The sequence below is a fragment of the Lissotriton helveticus genome, chromosome 1_1 (assembly GCF_964261635.1).
Source record: "Lissotriton helveticus chromosome 1_1, aLisHel1.1, whole genome shotgun sequence".
Classification (NCBI taxonomy): Eukaryota; Metazoa; Chordata; class Amphibia; order Caudata; family Salamandridae; genus Lissotriton; species Lissotriton helveticus.
The window spans coordinates 1,266,125,492-1,266,140,489 of NC_136057.1; the positions used below are offsets into that span (position 1 = coordinate 1,266,125,492).

The 14,998-nt window shown below is 45.5% G+C and overlaps 1 protein-coding gene across 1 annotated transcript in view; it reads right to left on the reverse strand.

Annotated features, from left to right (window-relative positions):
- The window catches only part of PRKAR2B (protein kinase cAMP-dependent type II regulatory subunit beta), a 425,732-nt gene that overhangs the window by 137,286 nt on the left and 273,448 nt on the right, over nt 1-14,998 (reverse strand). Inside the window, exons 3-4 of the mRNA XM_078657005.1 lie at nt 5,185-5,237; nt 3,788-3,871 (exon numbers count right to left, since the gene is read on the reverse strand). Of these exons, the coding sequence (XP_078513131.1) occupies nt 3,788-3,871; nt 5,185-5,237 (137 nt within the window). The remainder of the gene's footprint in view (nt 1-3,787; nt 3,872-5,184; nt 5,238-14,998) is intronic.

Consider the following 14,998-nt stretch of genomic DNA (forward strand, 5'->3'; position numbering starts at 1 on the left):
GGCCCTGTCATTGATAGCAAGTGTTAAGAAGCAGAAGGAAGCGGAAGAGGTCGGGATTGAAGCGGAGATAGCGGACTTGGAGCTAGATCTGGAAAGGGGGGGTGACCCGCGCTGCGATGCATGTGTTACGACTGAAACAACTTGAATACAGGGCTTTGGTCACCGACGCAGCTAAGGCCATGAGCAGAGAGCAGCAGGGACGCCTTTATGATGTGGGGGATAAGGCTGGTAAATTAATTGCGTGGTTGGATAAGAAGGATAGAGCTAGTCGGGTAGTGCCTGTGATTAAGACGGCTAGTGGTGATCGGGTTTCTGATCCTAAAGAGATCGTTCAGCAGTTCGGGGATCACTTCCGGACGATATACTCCTCTGTCTCGGACAGACAGGAAGAGGACTCACATCTCTTGTTACGGGATATATCCTTGCCGCGACTCTCTAATAATGATAGGGAACAAATGGACGCTGCAATAACAGCAGATGAAGTGGCCTTAGCGATTCGCTCCTTGCGTTCTGGTAAAGCGATGGGTCCTAACGGCCTACCTATTGAACTTTGCAAACGGAAACCTTGTAAAATTGCTCCCTATCTGCGAGACATGTTTTTGGAGTCTCGGGACTGTGGCTCTCTCCCCCGTGATCAGCGGTTGGCGACCATTGTCGTGATTCACAAGGAGGGGAAGCCCAGAGACAGGTGTGCGTCGTATCGTCCCATTTCCCTATTAAACGCTGAACCTAAGATTCTGGCAAAGGTCCTGGCTAATAGATTGATCACTATCATTGGTGAGCTGATACTCCCGGATCAATCTGGTTTCATCTCGCATAGGAACACCGCCCTGAATCTCTGGCGCCTACATGGTGTTCTCGCGAGAGCATCGACGTTGAGTGAGCCGGCCATCTTGGCGTCATTGGATGCCACGATGGCGTTTGATACTGTGGAATGGACATACTTATGGGCCGCGTTGGCTAAGTTTGGGTTCCGACCAGGTTTTATTGGTTGGGTTAGGTTGCTCTACGAGGACCCCCTCGCGCAAATTGTTGTTAATGGCCGTGTCTCTGCTCCGTTTGGTCTCGAGAGGGGAACTCGTCAGGGTTGTCCTTTGTCTCCGCTCCTGTTCGCCCTGGCCCTCGAGCCTCTTGCCGTGTGGATCCGGTGGGAGCCCTCGATGAAGGGTATTCGGTGGTCCTCTGAATTTGAAGATCGTATTTCGCTTAATGCGGATGATATTTTACTGTATCTGACTATGCCACGAAAATCCTTGATAGTATTGTGCGATGTCTTGACCTCATTTGGTAGAAACTCGGGCCTCATCATTAATTGGATGAAATCCTATTTATACGTCCTTTCAGGTGACGTCCCTCTTCTTCCGCGCAACTGTCCCATCCGGATTGCGCAAACGGGGTTTAAATACCTCGATATTTATATTTCATTGGACCCCACAGTTCGGTACGAACGTAATCTCCTTCCGCCCTTGTCTAGATTGAAGCAAGATGTTGCGGGTTGTCGTAGGCTTCCACTTTCTCCACTTGGTCGGGCTGCCCTTTTCAAAATGATGTCTCTACCTCGGTTTCGCTACGCTCTTCAGAATACTTTCGATATTGTTCCCACCAGTTACTTTCGGGCGATTGAGGATCTTCAAAGGAAATTGATATGGGATGGTAGACCTCGTATTTCGTTCACTAAGCTGACGCTCCCGTGGTACGATGGGGTATTGCTCTCCCGGATATAAAGCGATACTATTGGGCGTCCCAATTGGGAGCGAATAATCACGGCATGTATGGTCCTGACTTGAACCCCGCCTTCGCCATGGATAGGTGGCTTCTGCCTGGTGGCAACTATTATAGGGCACTATACTCTAAATCGGTGGTCAAGGCTTTGTCGGGACCTACAAGGATAGCAGTACGCCTGTGGCAGGACGCAACTAGCGCGACAGGATGGACGGATCGTTTGACTTCGGCAACCCCGCTATTTGGTTCTGATAAACTTGGCAAACTGTGGAATACCAAGGGGTTCGATAAATGGGACCTCATTGGTATTAGTAAGGTGGGGGACCTCTGGGTCAAGGGTCAGGTGAAATCGTTTGAGTCATTGCAGGAGGAGCTTGACTTAAGTAACTCGGAATACTTCCGTTATGTCCAGGTTCGCCAGGCGTTGAGGTTGGTTTTTCCGGTCGGGGCGGTAATTCCGGAGTCGTCTCCGCTCGAAGATAGATTGTTGGATGGCTATGTGCCTGATAGCACCATCTCCCTAGTCTATAAAAAACTAATTAATGATAGATCAGACCTCCTATTGCATCTTCGAGACTTGTGGACACGTGACGGTCTTGAACTGGATGACGAGGACTGGTAATCTGTGATCTCCTCTCCAAAGGAGGTCGCAATCCCAGCTCGACTCTGGTTAGTTCAACTGAAGATTCTGCAAAGGATATATGTCACGGGCCCTCGTCTGGTCCACATGGGTTTTTCTGAGGATGGTCTGTGTAAGCGAGGATGTGGGCATGTGGGGACATTCCTCCATATTATCTGGGAATGTCGTGAGATCGCGACCTTCTGGAGCGAGGTACATGAAGTAATGAATGAGGTGACGGGGATTGCCCTCTTGCCAGAGGCTAGACGCTGTTTATTGAATGTTTGGGAGCCTACGGACTGCAATGTAGCGCAAACTCAGTGGGTGACCCTGGGGGCCATGATTGCTAAGAGAGATATTGCTCAGTTTTGGGGGTCCCCGAGGCCGCCTACTGTCGCGGCATGGAAGGAAAACATGGACTGGTGCATGTTTAGGGAAAAGACTGTGTACTTGGCCCGGGGTCGATCCCGGAAATGGTGTAGAATATGGGGACCCTGGAATGGCTATCGTGGAGATATATGTACGCCACCTGTTGTAGATGTCCCTGATGTCCTACTTTCCCCCTAACCCCGCATTCCACTCGCTGTTTTATATATGCTTTAACTTTGCCTTGCCCTCCCCCCCTTCCTATATTGATTGCTGATTTCTTTGTATTGCTTTTCCTTCCCTGTCTTGGAATTGGTACTGTATATAATGTGTTTTTCTGCCTTGCTGTCTATATAAAACTTTTTAATAAAAAGAAATATAAAAAAAAAATTCTTTCCAGCATATGACACAGCTTCCCCCATTATGTCAAGAATTAAATACAATATGCCAGCGCAAGTATTTTGCCTTAGATGCTTCCCATATACCATGAATGTTGATATATCTCATGGTCCAGTGCTCCTCTATTCACTGTGTGCTGGATTCTGCCACCCACTGTAAGGAAGCTGGTGAAAGGCTTACGCTGGGACAGAGGCTTGAGGTGCAACTTCCACCTGCCGGAGCAGAGAAGGAACGCACTCTTGATAAAGATATCACCTCTTGCCACCAACCTCAAAACGAGGGCCATTGTTTCTTAAACAGGGAAGAGGATATATTACTCGCAGCCACTCGTCCCTGACGTTGAGTGAGGCTGGCTTTTGTTAGCTATCTACTTGTCTGTACACACAAAACTTGAACCCTTCTCTATAGACGGGTTCCATATTCCACCCCAATGCAGTCACCCCCTGCTTCACAGGACCAAGATATCAAGAGAATCAGAAAACCCATGTTTTTCACCGTAAACACATTTCAAGGGAGTACAATTGAGAAATTGTGAATATTTTTCCATACAATAGGACCATATTATTTATTTCAGTGCACGTTGTAATAAAATATCACCATCTCTCAATGTGAAACATGCAGACGCACAAGATGTGGTTCAGTGAGCATTCTCCAAGCATGAGAAGTTAGGCACTATCTTACCGGATCAAGGCTCTTGAATAACAGGATGTCTTTGCACGCCTCTTGCAACCGGTTTCTCTGGTCATCTGTTTTTGGATAAATGATCTGCAGAACACCAAGAACAGACACACGTAAATATGTGCCTGCCTATGTTGGTTAACAGCATTACATTGCTATGGTGAAATCCTAAAGACCAAACAATCCGACAGATTTATGTAAGTGATTTGAATTTCCCCATATGACTTTGAAATCCACAAAGACCATCTGTAAGAATGCCAGACTCAGTTTTAACCTAGTGTCTAATTTTAGTGAAAGCCTGCTTCAGTGTACTGTATGACTCACAGGGATCGTTCAAACGTGAGATTTTTAGATCCGGCACTGACCAAAATCTTTTCATTTTACTAAACTTCTGTGCATAATATACTTACTAATAGGGATTTTCAGCTAGCCCTCTTCATTGGTCGGAAACTGTTGGTCTGTTATGTGTCATTTACACTTTTCTTGCACCCACTACAGCATACCGCATGGGGCAACGGGTCAGCCAACTCCAACCATTGGCTAACTTCACTGGCAGTGACAGCATTCTTCCCTTTACACAAGGAGCACATCCACATGCAAAGTAGGTTCTTTAACTTCCTGGGTCTACAATGATAATGTGGGCTTTGGTGCCCCCAGCTCCCCCCCCCCCCCCCCCCAAAGTGACTTCTAGAGATGCTACTGACCCTAGGGTTCAATATTTCTAGGTAAAGATCAAGGAATTGATCCATCTCGTACTGAACAAACATGAAAAGACGGACAATTTTCTAGCAATCTCGGGAACACTTTGTTAGCTGAAGGTCTCTGAGGAAACAACTGTGAAAAACAAATGTTGTAAGTAGTGTCTCATATGAAATCCTCACACGTGATTTCACTCATCCGTTGAGACGGGGTAGACCATTTGACACACTCCGCTGAGCTCTGAGATGGCTAGGAGGAACTTCTTTGTATCTTCCCCACATTACACACAATATGGATGAATGGAAATAGGCTGGGCGTGCTAAAATATGTGTTCCTTCCCTTGTAATGATGCCTTGTGAGATTGCCAATAAAAATATATCACAAAATCATAGGCTGACCTAGCAGAGACATTCTGTATTTTGGGGAAAACGTTGGGCGACTATTATACACAGAAGATGACTGCGTGTGAATAATTGGCACCCTTACTGTCTCCCTCTATTTTTGGAATACTTGGCACAGTGTAATCACCTTCTAAAGGCCTGTCATCTATGTTCGTATTACAAGTGCGGTATGGCACACGTGCTCAGCATCGGGCAATCAGGACTCCGATCTGACCCTTTCCCACCCTGGAAATGGTTGGAGAGTTTCTCCAGCCATTGGCTGCAAGTGAAGTAATGGAATGCGACCCGCATGGTACTGACCCTCGATTCCGTGTCATCCTCTTCTTCGTCGGGGTTGTAGGCTTCAGCGCACACTGCAAAGAATGAATGCACCAGTCAGGACGTGTGAAATATCAAATTAAACAGCATCACTACTCAGACTTCTTACATACACCCTTAGCTGTCAATATGAAAATATCTATGCGACTTCAAGAGCGAAATGTTTGTAAACACTTTAATGACTTTCATCTGCATTTAATCTATAATATCACAGTGCAGCTAATAAACACTTATTTGAATGCAGTGTTACCACGATCCGCATCTCTTAGTGATTCTCAAAATGAGACTCAAAAATACCCAAAGGGCTCACATCATATGCATGTAAATAAAATCTCTCCGGCCCTCGTGAGCACAACTCTACACCTCCTCGACTGAGATCGCCTTAATACCACTCAGTTGGCGCAGCAGGCCGAGTGCTGAGAGAGGAAAGAGGCTGACTTTCAACACCAAGCACCGGTAAAGCCAATAGGTCTGGGAATAATGTGCTAATGCAAGCACATTGAAACCAGATAATAAAATGAAAGATGGCCTGTATTGAAGGTTCTCTTGCCTTAGATAAGTGCTGTTTTTGTTTCTTTGTTTAATGCATATTTTCTAAGTCAAATACTGGTCAAACAGCAATGCGCCTTTATTTCAGTTCTTCTATAGATTCTATGACACAGAAAGAAAGGAAGGACTGTGTTGAAGGGTCTTGTGCTCTTGTGCACCCGACGTTCATATCACGTAGAATCAAAAGACAACTGTACTGAAAATAAGGAAGACTTCAATATAGAGAGTCCTACGTTAGGTCAAACCTAGAGCCAGCGTGCATGCGCTGCTCTGCGAGACTTGTTGTGGTGGAGTAGAGAATAGAAGCCCAACACACACTCTGACCATATTTGCCATTGTCTTGTGTCACTGTATGACCTAAATCCTGGCTTCTGATTCGTAAATAGGCTTGTTAGTCCCTCCTTAGTACCGCCTCCTCTTCATTAGTCACCTCCCATGGCGACTGGCCCCTTTACTTCGGTTGTTACACGGTAAGTGGTATTTTAGAGTGTGAGCATCATTTTTTTAAATGAGGTTCTCCTCCTCAGGCATGACATTCTTTATCCCACCCCGCCCTCCCAACTCTTGTCCGTGTCTTCTCCCCCACCCCTTCGTCCTCCCTCCTGTTGTCCGTGACTTCAAAATCCACCCGTCCTTTCTCCCTCCCATTGTCCGTGATGCCAACCATTTACAATGTAATAGGTCTCACGTAAATTCGAGATCTATTGCATTGTAAATGCTTGTTTTCAAGTCTGTCAGCAATGGGAAGCTGCCGGCAGGAACGAGTGAACTGGGAAAGAAGGAGGTCAATTTGGGGGGATGAGGAGCACACAGGGAAATATGAAAGAGTGGGGAGGGGAGGAGGTGGAACGAGAGGAGGAGTGAGGAAACGAGAAGTACACGGGAGAAAAGAAGAAAGGAGCAAGAGGGTTTGGTGGGTGGAGAAACAAGAAGCACAACGAAGAAAAAGGTACATTCAGGGAGAGGAACAATGAGCTGCACACAAGGGAAGGAGCCAGTAGAAGTGGCGAGAGAAGACAGTAGTTGTGAAGTAGTTCCTAATGCAGTTCAATAAAAACACTATAACACCCAATAACTTTTAATGAACACCACTAGCATCAGGTGAGAGACAATTACTCCTCTGGGCTGAGCCAAGATGTGATTGACAACATTTCAAGCAAATGGATGAATGAAGATGATTAGAAAAAGCCAAGGGTTGAAGGGGATGGACCCAAAGCCCACGTTAAGTATATGGTAAATAAAAGACCTGTAGAAGACTGAGAGATCCAAGTTTTATTTTGGAGCTCCCTACTGGTGTTGTTGGATTATTTTGCTCTTCCTCTATCTTTCTCCCGTTTACACTTCTTTCTCTCTTGCTTTTGGTCAAAGCCTGATGATGAAAAATAGTCCTGGTTCCCAAAAATGAGTGCGGGTGCCCACCTCCTGCAACCACCAGCAAACATAAAGGACTGCCTTTGTGTGCATCATAGGATTGTGACAAAGATCCACAGCCCCTTCGTGGAAGGTCCAATTCCACACAGTCCCAGCAGTTGTCATGAGAGTCCCTGCTTATAAGCTGGGTGGACCAGCACATGCAAGTTACAAAACGGCATGTTATAGCAGCCTGTGAAGGACCCATGAAGTAGAAAAACCTCTGGAAGAGTGTGGAACACAGGGAGGTCACTTTGGATTGCCGAAAAAAAGGTGAGATTTACATGGCAGTCAGTCGTCTTTCCCAGTAAACTAGGTACAGGGGTATAACATCTCGTCAATGCCTCAATAGCGATAAAACACCATTAACAAAAGACAAATTCAAGCACACACAGATAATTGTAGGGATGTAAGAAGAAGGGGCTGTCAACACCACAAACTGAAAGCTTTGAGATTGACATTTTATTAAAAGTGGCAGCTATTTAGCCGGCTGGCAGGTAAATAGTGTATTTTCTCTGCAATTTACCTGGTCGTTGGCTAAATCGGAGAGATTATTTACTGTTTGACCGGAGGCACCGCAGATGACAGAGAATCTTCATTATTTACCCAGCCATTGGCCAATTAATAGAGATTATGCATTGTTTTCTATCGGCCTGGCAAATAGCAAGCAAACTGAAGTATTTGTATGACTGCTGGCTACATAACAGAATATGTATTTTCTGGCTGGCAGCCATGCAAACAGCAAAGAAACGTTACTATGTACCTGGCCTGTGGCTAATTTACAGACATTATGTACTGTTTGGACGGGGGTCAAGAAAGCAGCAAAGGAACTTCGCTATTAACCCGGCCAAAGGCTACATAGCAGCGGTGGCTCCTCCGTTAGGGCAGAGAAGCTTCACCCCATTACTGAGAGCCAGCAGATGCAAACATGAAAAATAAAATGATAATCAAACAATTTCATTATAATTTTATTTTTCCTCACAAAGCCGAGTCATGGTGCGGGCCATCCTTATGACAGCAGCGAGGATGGAGTAGTGGTGGGCACGGCAAGTGCGCATGTCGATTTAGCCGGCTGTCTTAGGACAGCCAAACTGACATGCGCACTTAGATTTTTCCAACCATAGCTGTTTTGCACAGCTGGGTGGAGAACAGCAGACACAGGCTCCCAGCCCCAGTGGGAGGGCAAAACCAGCCCACAGAGGCCAATCCCGGATCTTCTCTCATGTTGGGTAATAGTATTACCAGCATGAGAGCTGCATCTGGATTGGTGCAGGAGAGTCTGGGAGCCTGTGCACAAGCAGTAAAGAAGCAGAAGAGCACGGAAGCGGTGAGGCGGCAGTTAAGTTACCTTTTATTTTTTTGTTACTATCCCCAGAGCAGCCTCACCACTTTTCACTGACTGCAGCCGCCACTGCTAAATAGCAAACATGCACTAATAATCCTCCTTATTTGCAAAGTAGCATGAAACTTCACTGTTTACCTGGCTATTGGCAAAATAGAACACATTATGTACAGTTTGTATAGTTGCCAAGCAAATAAGTAAATACACATCAATATTTACCAGGCTCCGGGTTAAATACTAGAAATGTGGTATTGTTCTGTGGGTGGCTGTGCAAATAGAAAATAAACTTCAAAATGTAACTGGACAATGTCCAAATAGCTGTCATTGTGTACTGTTTGCCCAGCAGTCTTGCAAATAGCAAAGAACCTTTCTTATTTACCCAGCCTCTGACTAAAAAAAATAATGATGTATTCTTTGACTTGTAGTCATGTAAATAGCAAAGAAGCTTCACTATTCACTCAGCTACTGCATCTGGGTCACTGTGACAAGTGTCAAAGCAGATGCTGTCCAATGAGAATCATACCTAGTAAAGTCAGCACCAGGGTAAGATGTAAAAGGTAGACCGTAAGGTTACAGTTGAACCCAAGAACAAACACTGCCACTGGCTTTGGAAAATCAGTAGAGAACTGGGCTGTGCGGCCAACTTCTGCAGGTGCCATGGCAGTGTCATAAGGATAGAGACAGAGTTTACCCACATTCTGATCTTGGTGACATAGTAGACAGTGGTACACTTCAAGTAAACAAGTAAAGTGCCACTCCCAGAGCCCTCAGTCAGTGACAGTAGGACCGCAGAAGAGATTGGGAGTGCCAGATTTTAAGGGCTATGAGCAGCTCGTACTGTCATTCGCCCAATCAGACTCATGGGTATGTTTCAGCCATTCTGTCTAGCTGGAGCTCCACCAACAGGGAACAAGAACCTTTGGCCCTCCCCAACCCTCTTTGAACTCCGCACTATATAAAGGAGAGAGATGACAGATTGGGAAACTACACACCAGAGATGACCTCTGCCTCTTCTTTCTTTTAGTGAGTAATCACTGTTGGAATAAAAATTAGTTACTAGGGGTGTTGGGGAAGAATATTCAGGCTACAAACCGAAGAAGACCACTACATCTTCTTTCATTCTGGACAGGGAAGAATTTCTTGAGGAAGGCTAAGGATGGAAGAATTTGGAGGTATCAACTAATCTCCACTATAAGGTCAATTCATGGATAGTGTTTAGCAAAGGAATGGGACTATAATTAATAGAAACGAATGTCATTGGAATACGAATTCTTTTCCAGATAAATCATAGAAAAGTGTATACGCATTGAAGATAAAGAACAAAAGAGACCGAGAGATATTTTACTCATTGATTTTATTACAAATATTGTGGAAAATAAGACACTGAATAAACAGAGACTTTTTGCTACCTCCATTCTTGTGTCCTTCGGACCGATCATTTTACAGTCCCATTTTTATGCTCATGTTCCAAACAGGAGATGTGGGCCAAGTGCCTAAGGTTGCAGAGCCGGTTTGGGGTGTTTTTCTTTCACATGTCATTTTTCTGGTTGTAGCTCACACACTTTATGCAAAGGTGAGGGCTCTCGCAGCAGGTAGCAACGATGCTGGCTTCCAGTATGAGTATCCAAAAAGCAGTTGAAGACCTGACTATTTGAATCCATGCTGGTCTTGCTTTGTTCTGGTATGCTAGCACTGGGAAGTCCTGTGGGGCAGCGATGCACTTTGTAAAGTGCTACAACATAGCATAACAAAACATAACAGTATGCTGCCACCACCATTTCATGTGATAAACCTAGTAGCTGTTCAGTTGTCCCACAGTGGATCCGAGGCATGCTTGGTGTGCCCCTCCAGGTCACAGAACAGGTTCTGCACCTTGCATTTATATGGCCAGGCTTAGGTCTCTGCACATACTCTACGTAGTGTGGTTGCAGGATCAATAAAAAGTCAGAGTACTGGTTTAATATGCATTCAGGCACACAGGGTCGGGATGCAGATCTGTATAGCTTGCAGGAGACAGTTCATCGCCAACATTGTCTAAATTCCTTTAGAAAACATCCAACTCAGTGGCTGTGCAAAGCCCAGTCCAGACACACTGCACCCCGTCAAACTACCCTCATTCACACCCATCCCATTTTCATAACTCTATCACAACCTCTTCAATGACTCCTTCAATGGATTCCCTTCCAAGCCACCTTTTTCTAGGGCCATCAGAATCTATATGCCAAACATTCTGATCCCCATGACACTGTCTGCTGGTGCTTCAATTTCTCCTTCTGGACTTCAGACCATTCTGTCAACTCTAGCTTGGGTCAGCCCTCTGAGCACCTCTGCCAATCTCAGAGTCCTCAGACAATTACCTTGTCACACTTTAGTCCCTTCCCACTACCACTAAGAGACTTTTACCTGCTGTGATGGCCATGAGTGCCCAAAACACCTGTCCTCTGGAGCTCACAAATCCTCTATCAACACTCAGTACTCAGTACCAGCACCATTTCTGTGACCACTTACTTAGAAGCTGTAGTTTAGTGCCACTGGGTCTTGGAATCCTCTAGCTGGTCCACAGCTCCATACATCTCAGAATCCCCTTACCAGTCCACACTAGCCCCCAGGATCCTCCATACCCTTCCCTTTGCCAGCTCATGCTACTAGAATTTACAGCCCTCTAATGGCCCACATAAATTGTCAGATTTTTCTGAAGTCCAGTCCAGCCGTTCTCATCGACATGAAACCATATGCTACACTGTTTTGGGTGGCCCTCAGACCTTCAGGCACCTTCTTTTTGTTAGCATCTATAGCAGTGCTCAGATCACCATTTCCATCGTTACATTTCAGTACCACCTCTTCTGGCCCGCTGAGTCCCTCAGCTGACTCTCTGAAACCATCTTCTTGGACCATCTGTACCTGGCCCTCATGGCCACTTGCCTAGCTCTTGATCCACTTTCCTCATCTTGGCATTCAGCCCTCCATCCAGCAACTTATCAGCCTTCACAACGCCTTTCTGGTACTCAAGTATTCACTTATACTAGCTTTCACTCCCAGCTGTCTGCCGTGACCCCAATCTTTTTGTACCACAAAAGTCTGTTCACCCCTTTCCCAGACTTCAAAGACTACTGAACCCATCTGCTGCCCCTCAGTGATCACAGAAACTGTATTATGGCTCTTATAGCCGCTCACTATTGTCATCAGAATACCTTGTTTGGCTTTTCAATTTTTCTATTTTTCCATAAACCGGACCACTACTGCCTGATCTTTGCTACCCAAACAACCATAACAACCCTTTATTCAGCCTAAAAGCTCCACCACTTTTACAATCAAATTCCTCTGATAGCAAGGAGTTGTGCAGACTAATCTACCAGTCTTGACAGAGCCTCTTTTTTTGACCTTCCAAATACTTCAGCTGCATACTCACCTCCATTACCCTTCTATTTGTCCTCAGACTTTTGTAGACCACTTCTCTCATGCTGAAGCTAAAACTACTGGCCTCAGTTCTTTGTGCTTACAACGCTAGCAACCAGAGCCCCTCTGTAGGCAATCTGAGCCAGTCTACCTGCAGCTTCCCTGACTCTATCTTAGACTTCATCATTTCACCCAGTGCCGAATGTTCATTTTCGGGGGTCCTTGTATACCGCCCCTCAGGCTATGTAAGAGAGTTTATCAACTCAATCCCCCTTGATCATAAAATCATTCATTACACAAACTTTACTATTTTGGGTGATTTTAATGCCCAACTTGACAATCCAAAGAACCCTATGGCGGGCAAACTAACTGAGGTAATGACTGATGCAGATCTCACAACCACCTACTCAGGACCCACACACAAAGCTGGCCATACCATTGATACCATCTTTACAAACTCCTCTTTTGTCCTAGTGAGTCCAAAAGAGGTCACATGGTCCGACCACTTTCTACTGGGTCCCGGCAAACCAGTCAGGGAGAATATGTCTAATCATGCCTGGAATAAGATCAATATTCCTCTTCGAAAGGAAACTCTTGTTGGCACCAGAACTACCCTAATAGGTGATACTACGGCTGACTTATGCAGGGTCAATAAATGGCTATCTGAGGCTTTCTCCATTGTTGCACCCTCAGCTACCAATAGGACACCAAATAGCTAATCCATCTACCCCATGGCCCTGGCTCACTAGGGAACTTGCAGTGGAGAGCAAATCCTCTAAGAAACTCAAACGTGCCTGGTGAAAAAAATATAGTGCCTCCAGTAAAGGACAGTACAAACTAGCCCTCAGCGCCTGCCACATGAATCTTAAAATGGCTTGTACCAACTTTTACACTAACAAAATTAATATAGCTAATAACAGTGTGAAATAATTTTTTTTAAATTGTATCTACCTTCAATGACCGCAAATGCACTGCTCCCCACATTGAACCCATGGCCACCCTATGTTCCAATCTAAGCACTTTTTTCTAAGCTAAAATACAGAAAATTCAGGACAAACTGCTAGTAGCACAAGCCAGTGAACTAGTTAGGGCCATTAACCCCCCCACATCGCATGTCCAGGCCAAACTTAAACAATTTGTTCCACCTTCAATTGAGGACACAGGAAAACGAATCACCAGTGGTGTAAATCTGGCTCGCCCTATGACCCAAATTCCCTCTCAAGTCGTGCGCTTCTTAGGAGACTAAGCAAAAATATTTTTTTTTCCCTCGAATTCACTCAATGTCTCAATCACGTTCATTCATCCACACCTCACTCTGTTGTCATTAGTGATGCCATACCAAAAAAGAGTACAATGGCTATCAACACAAACACCCCTAAATCATAGAAAACCTGAAAAGCCTATTAACACAACGGACGGACGAAAACGGACGCCACGCAGCACATATCTCGACCGGTTTTCAGGGTCCTACGTAATTGGGGACCAAAAACTTGATAAGGAGGAATCACTTTATGGAGTGGCTCTGACATTGTAAAGAATCGCGAAATAGAATTGCGAAAAGAACGTGTATTATCGGAGGGTGCATCTGGAAATTAAGTTCAGTTTTTATAGATTGAAGACTTGAATATCCTGACAGGAAGATAATAGACAGGAAGTCTTCAGTTTATGCCACGTACATCACATAAGCGCACCTGCAGAGGGCCAGTCTTTGATAGTTTTATACAGACGGTGGCTGTGGTGTAAGAAAATATTTGAAAACCTTTTTGCGTAATGACCAAACTTCGGCACCATTAAAGTTTTATGATCAATATAAATCAAAATATTGGTTGAGAAAGAGTCATAGAGCAATCGCAGTCTTGACAAAGGTGGTGCACATAGAGCAATACACCGAAACGCGTTGACGCCTTTTTTCCAGTTAAATTCAAGGAATGACTTGTCAGGACGGGTCTATGTGATTCTGACCTAGTTGTAAAGATTCCTATGAATTAACAATCCGATGTGTTGAGTCCAACATTACGGGCTTTCAGTCTCTCTCCCTTTTGTATACTGTGTATAGTTTTTAATAACATTATTATTGCAGATAATATGTGTTAATGTGTAAATTGGATTGATATGAAGAACTTTTAAATGTTGTTTTTATGTTTTTAATTGATATATGATCTAATAATAAATGTATACGTTGTGTTAATAGACTTTTCAGGTTTTCTATGATTTAGGGGTGTTTGTATTGATAACCATTGTACTCTTTTTTGGTATGGCATCACTAATGACAACAGAGTGAGGTGTGGATGAATGAACGTGATTGAGACATTGAGTGAATTCAAGGGAAAACATTTTTTGCTTAGCAATTGTTGGTACCCTGTCCCTTGGATAGTCGGGCCATTCCCCCCCCCCCCTTTTAGGTCTTGTGGCGTTAACCGCGCGAAGCGCGGTCTCGCCAGAGACCTATAGTGAGCGACTCAGCTTTCCAAGAGACAGTACCTGGCCGCGCGCATCTCCTCTCCAAGAAAGCGATTTGAACGGGCCACACGCATGAGAACGCGCGCTCCATTGAGCAGGCCACAATTCCCTTGCAATGCGGGCTTACAGACACAGTGAACTTTGAATGTCACTGCCTCAGCTTTCGAGGAGACAAAACCTGGCCACGCGCATCTGCCAGGATCGGATCGGAGCGGGTGGCGCGCACAACCACGCGCTCCGATTCCGGCAGGCTGGTCACAGACACACCCACACAGAGACACGCGCACACACACACAGGCACACACGCAGAGGCATACACGTACGCACACACACACTAGCGCACACATACAGAGCCCCCCCGCCGCACACACACAAGAGCGCGTGCGCACACACACACACCAGCGCACACACACACACCAGCGCACCACACCAGAAGCCCCGCAGCACACTGTCGCCGTCCTCAGTGCGCAGATGCCTCAGCACATGCACCTCTGACCCAGCTTGCAGATTTCAGGGTTGGCCACAATGGTATTAATGCCCACTCCCGACCCCGTGCCCGAGCACTGCCGTTCGGCTCTCACCAGCTGAATGTGCGCCTTCCTTCAGATCTTCCCGCGACGGGTCCGCTAACTCCGGGGC